This window comes from Crinia signifera, chromosome 4 (assembly GCF_055691185.1).
Source record: "Crinia signifera chromosome 4, ASM5569118v1, whole genome shotgun sequence".
Lineage (NCBI taxonomy): Eukaryota > Metazoa > Chordata > Amphibia > Anura > Myobatrachidae > Crinia > Crinia signifera.
In genome coordinates this window covers 112,569,263-112,575,184 of record NC_139220.1, presented here as the reverse complement: position 1 = coordinate 112,575,184, position 5,922 = coordinate 112,569,263, and the positions used below count along the sequence as shown (strand labels likewise).

General features: G+C 42.9%; 1 protein-coding gene across 1 annotated transcript; it reads right to left on the bottom strand.

The window, feature by feature from the left end:
* Positions 1 to 2,637: 2,637 nt before the first annotated feature.
* Positions 2,638 to 5,415, bottom strand: ASCL1 (achaete-scute family bHLH transcription factor 1). The gene is made up of 2 exons (XM_083179655.1): positions 4,617 to 5,415; positions 2,638 to 3,708 (listed from the first exon to the last, which is right to left on the bottom strand). Exon 1 carries the CDS (start codon positions 5,219 to 5,221, stop codon positions 4,634 to 4,636), a length of 588 nt encoding a protein of 195 aa, XP_083035781.1. The 5' UTR covers positions 5,222 to 5,415; the 3' UTR covers positions 2,638 to 3,708; positions 4,617 to 4,633.
* Positions 5,416 to 5,922: the final 507 nt, after the last annotated feature.

Below are 5,922 nucleotides of genomic sequence, written 5' to 3'. Positions count from 1 at the left end.
AAAGACAATATATATATATATATATATATATATATGTATATATATATATATATGTATACATATATATATATGTATATATAGCAAAAAGGAAGGAGACTGGCACTCGCAGGTCTTTGTAGAAAACTGTATTCAAAGTGGAAAAGACAAACAACGTTTCGGGGCTGCGCCCCTTTGTCAAGGTGTATATATATAAAACAAAAATGGGGTACCCTTTCAATGCGCTAAATAAGGTTAGGGCAGCAACTCTATTAGTCCTCCCTTTTAGCCGGTGACAGATTTACCTGTTCTGACTCCATTTGAGGAATTTCTTGAAAAATCCCTTCAAGACCAGTTGATTTTTAAAAGAACTTTTATGGAAATTGATGCCATTTAATTATGCATCAGTATTAGGATCTTCAAGAGGTCCATCTATTTTTACCTTTGCCAGAAGGGGACATACCTGTAGTGAATTTCTATATCCACTGTATAACAACTTACGGAAAGTTACCCCTGAGGAAGTCGTTATGACGAAACGCGTTTAGTGTTGTTTTCCTTGTCATGCTGAACTGAATGATTGACCTCATACAGATGAAAAAGTTTTTCAATTGTTTTTTATGAATTTGTATTAAATCTTCTAATTGTTTTTGTCTGTAATTATTACAGTTCCTTTATATTTGATGGTGGAGCTATACAATAGTGGCGCACTCTGTTTCTGTTCTCTATCTATCTATATATATATATATATATGTTTTTATTCATTGGTGTTATTAATATTATAATTTTTACGGCGGTTATTCTATTTTTCTTCCCGCTTTGATAACGCCCTTAGTGTAAATTATATTTGCACTGTTTGTATTAGAAAGGAACAGTCTTAATTGTAGTCCAAGAAAATATCATCGAAATTCCAAGTGGTGTCTACACAATATTGGTGCATTCTGTAATAAGGTGTTTAAAATCTAGAGCATTCTACAATGTGTAAATAGTTTCCAAGCACAGGCCTGCACGGAGATAGAAATATTCCACGTGAATAATAGCAGCAGCAGTTTAAATGTACACTGCACATGGTAAGGCCCTTGATTTATGGAGTTCACAAATGCTAACTGAACACTGCTAGATGCTGCCTCAATAGCTGTCTCTGCTAGCAGAAGAAAGGGCTTTGTGTTGCTAAGCGATTAGAGCAGATATAATGAGATTTACCCCAGTCCAGCTCTGCCCTTTCCTATTTTTAAGTAAAACTGTGTGTTTTTGTGAATTTCTTAGTGCTTCTGATACATTGTTGCAAACAACAGCTTAACTTTGCCTTTAGTTTAATGAGTCTGGATATTTACTGTTGAAGAGTTAGCAATAGTGAACACCTGTCTACACAAGGAATGACAACCCCTCCTTTTGTGTTGGATGTAACATTATCCTAATGTTATATTCATAGGCATAAACTTTCTTTGCATGCTAGCTACACAAATTGACAAAAGACTAAAGTGAAATGCCCTGCAGAAAAATATCATTATCTGACGGTAGCAAACCAAACAAAACACTCATAAAAACATGTTATGTGTAGGGGCCTAAGAAACACATGCTTAGCACCATCGGTTCTGATTAATAATTTGTAAACCTAAGAAAACATGTCACTAAATGTGTGTGGACTTCACTGCAATTGCAATTGAACTGTGCTGATTGAATGCATGAGGGCTTCTGTAAAATCTATGTAAATAAGAGGAATGGATGTACAAACAGAGTCAGGACAGATTTTCAGCAGTGTACGGCATGCTGGCTCTGGGTCCTTTGTTGGGTTTTCTAAGCTGCATTTTGCGCTTTACTTTCCGCTTGGCTTGATGCACGCAAACTGAATTTGCAAGTAATTTAGGAAGAGAGAGAGAATTCAGGCAAAGAAAATAGGGCTATCATTCTAGTCACGTCCTTGCTAACTGACAACAAGCTACTCAGCCAAAAAAAAAAAAAAAGCCCCACCACCAATTTCTTTTTGAATCTTAGTAATTGGGTACTTTTACAGGCAGATCACGCTTTTTGGATAGAATGACATGCTTATAGATCAGTGTCTCTGATCTAGCAGCCATCTCCTCCCTTTTAAGCTGTCTTTTTCTTGGAAACAGCATGATGGGTTTTTGAAAGTTCGCTTTTCTTATTGACAATTTTTTTTTATAAATTGTATATATATATATATATATATATATATATAAATAAAATGCATTTGGTTACTTCAAGTCAAGCTTACACCCTGGATGTCCTCTGTGTGTCAATATCTAACACACACTTTAAAAGAATGCATACAGTACTGTATGTTGACCTATTCCTGCATTTGATCATTAAATGTATAATATATGTAGGGTTAGGTTGTCTCCATCTATTATGCCTGTGGGATAATTGCTTAAGGGCGAGATGGGGACTCTGGCTGGTATAGAGCGCCCCCTCTTCACAGCTTTTTTATTTAGTCATTCTTTCTTGGGCACAGATTTAAAGGACAATAAACCCATTAATCAATCCTTTGGCATTGGAATCTTTTCATGTGTGGAATAGCAACAATTGATACCCATCTGTATTGTGTCTGTCCCAAGTAGATACATCAGACTGAGGCTATCAAAGCTTTCCTAGGCAGCATCCTGACACTTGAGAAAGGCTTTAACAAAATAAAACATAAGGCAATTTTTATATATATATATATAAAACATTTTATTATGAAACTAGTGTGTAAAAAACACATTTGTTATGCAGGACCTTTGTAATTTTGTAATAAAACAGTAAGAAAAGGCAGTGGTGTAAGGTTCCAAAAGGCAGCATAGAAACAATGGACCACTATTTTGTGTTTGGACAATAGCTGCATAAACTCTGTTCATTGTGAACATTGTTTAATAACACAATTAATACATTATCAAAGTTCCTATAAAGTAAGACACGTTGGTGCTAAAGTACATCTGTAGGAATTCCAACCCCACCTTTAAAGGAGTGTCCTTTCACAAAAACCACATACAAAATGGCAGTTGTAAGGTAATTATAGCAGGGATGGGCAGAATCAGTGCTCCAGCTGTTGCTGAACTACATGACCCAAGATGCTCAGCCAATCTTAAAATGAATTTCAGCATCAGCAGGAGTTCCCAAGACTGACTGTCACTGAAATATATAGACTACAAGTCTAAATACACAGAGGTAATAAGCATTACATTATAATGTATCAAGATATACACATTTTTTTTTATAACATTTGTACAAAACCTCTATAAATCTCTCTCTTATATACAAAAATAGCTTAATACATCCCAAACATATGGGATAGATAGAAATAGATTTTTATAATAAAAAAAATCATCACAAAAAGATTGGAAGCATTTTTTTTTTAAGATGAAGTGGTACAAAAATAGAAGAAGAGTGTTCTGAAGGGGCGCTTTCAGCATAGTTTGAATACAAACTCCACAAATGACCATCCCAAAAAATCATCCTTTAGTGTTAGTGAGGGCTAGATATAGACTTTTGGGGAAGCCCTGGGTGAGTTTTAGGATCTGGCGGACCAGAAATCTCTCTTCCATGCGTGAGCATTGTGCTCTGTGCCGTGTGCTTCAGCACCCCTGTTCTGCACAGGTTGGAGTCTCTGCTCATCCTGTGGACGCCGCTGGAGTGCAATGTAGTGCTTCAGTGTTCCTGGACAGGCTCGTAGCTCCTGTGTGCTCCACTATCTCCGTGTCCGGGCAGTAAGGTGACACTGCAGGCTGGGCAGCAGGCCTGAAATACAAAGAGACCGATCAGTAATACATTCTGGCAGCAGTACAGACAGGGGCTGGTTACACAATGAAGTCTCTCCTGTCAGCCAGAAGTTCTACTGTGACATTTGAAAGAACAGAACAGGATAAGCCAGTAGTAAGACAGAGAGAAAGAGAGAGAGAGAGGGGATAGAGAGAGCCAGAGCAAGAAGAGAGAGAAAAGGGTGAAATGTAATAGGGCGAGAGAATCAGAAAGTGAGAGATTTGGTAAAAATCTCCATTTTTTTTTAAAGCGGCAATCATTTACAGCGCAATATCACACTGGTTTTGCAGTGTAAATGATTTCCCCTTTAAAAAAAACCTGCTGATTCTCTCATCCTATTACATTTCACCCATAGGGCCAGATGCACTAAGCTTCAAGTGATAAAATGGAGAGTGATAAACAGCCAGCCAATCAGCTCCTGCCTGATATTTTTCAAACATAGTCTGTGACATGGCAGGTAGGAGCTGATTGGCTGGCTGTTTATCACTCTCCATTTTATCACTTTTTGAAGCTTAGTACATCTGGTCCATAGTGTAAGAGAAGAGAAAAGAAAGAATGAGAGAGTGAGGGAGAGAGGGAGAGAGAGAGAGAGAGAGAGAGAGAGAGAGAGAGAGAGAGAGAGAGAGAGAGAGAGGTAAATTTACAAAGATGGAGGTTTAAAAAAAAAAAAGATGGGATGTTGCCCATAGCAACCAATCAGATTCAACTTATTAATTATTTAGCACCTTTTAGAATATCGGCAGCATCCCATCTCCCCGGGGGGAGAGAGAGAGAGAGAGAGAGAGAGAAAGAGAGAGAGAGAGCAGAGGAGAAAGAGAGAGCGCAGTTGTCATGCCTGGTATGACAGCCCAGCAGCAGTAGCAGCAGCATACAGTGCAGCAACTCACCTGCTTTCCACAGCAGCTCAGAACCAGGTGGTGAAGTCTAGCAGGTCCTGCTCCTCTGGGCTCAGGGGGTCGTAGGAGCCTTCATCTGATGAGTAGGAGGAGACAGGGGAGCCGGCCATAGAGTTCATGTCGTGGCAGTAGTTTGGGGAGATGGTGGGTGACAGCACCCCGGACTGGAAGGCAGCACTGACAGCATCGTGTTCGTCCAGCAGCTGCTGCAGCGCCCGGATGTACTCCACCGCGGAGCGCAGCGTCTCCACCTTGCTCATCTTCTTGTTGGCTGCCCCGTTGGGGACGTGCTCCCGCAGGGTGGCAAAGCCCAAGTTCACCAGCTTCACCCGGTTCCTCTCTCGCTCGTTCCTCCGAGCCACGGCGGCCGGCTGCTGCTGCGGGAGGCTGTAGCCGAAGCCGGTGAAGTTCAGCCGCCTCTTGCACCGCATCAGCTCCGGGGACGTGGAGCGCTGCCTCTTCGCCTGCTTGGGACCGGACTTGCCCATGGACTGCTGTCCGTCTGACGGGCTGAGCTGCAGGCTCTGGGCATAGTAGCAGGCTGGCTGCAGGAAGTGCTGGACGGGGCCGCTCTCCGCCTTGGCAGTGCTGTCCATCTGGACGGGCAGTGGGGGAGACTCGTGTCGCTCGCGTGTGGCGCTGGCTGCTGTGCGGGTGAGGCAGCGGCGGCTGTGTGAGAGAAGGCGAGCCCCGCGCTCTGTCCCGCACGTTCCCTGGCTGGCTGCACTGAGTGCTGGGGTCGCACGGCCGCCGCCGCCTTTTCAATGGGCACAAGCTCCACGCGCGCTGCCAGGCCCCGCCCCCTCCCCGGGCTCCATTCTCTGGGGTTTGTTGTTCCAGTGCGTGCGCCTGGCGCGTGCCGCTGCGAGCGCTGAATAAACAAGTGCAGGCAGAGCGGGAGAGGGGCTGAGCCCGGGGCTGGCAGCAGGACCGACCTGCTCATCCCGTGCCCTCCAGCCTACCTGTGCCGTGCACTGACACCTGCTCATGCCCATCAGCCTAGCTATGCCTTATCCCCCATAGCATGCAATGCAATCTGATCATACCATTGCACTGGCAGCCTGTCTGGGACGGGCACTGCCACCTGTCTGTACCATGCTTTGAGTCTATAAACTTTTAATACTATTAGATTCAGTCTATCCTCACTAATCTGCGCAAGTTACTGCAATTGGGTGTAGGTCATTAGGTCAAAAGTGTCTAGGGCGACAATCAATATGTCGACCACACATGAAAAAGGTCTACATGCATTAAGTCGACATGGTCAAAAGGTTGACAAGAAAATGTAGACATGGAAAAG

Excerpts from the sequence above, each read along its gene's own strand:
- ASCL1 (XM_083179655.1), bottom strand. The coding sequence starts at position 5,221 with ATGGACAGCACTGCCAAGGCGGAGAGCGGCCCCGTCCAGCACTTCCTG.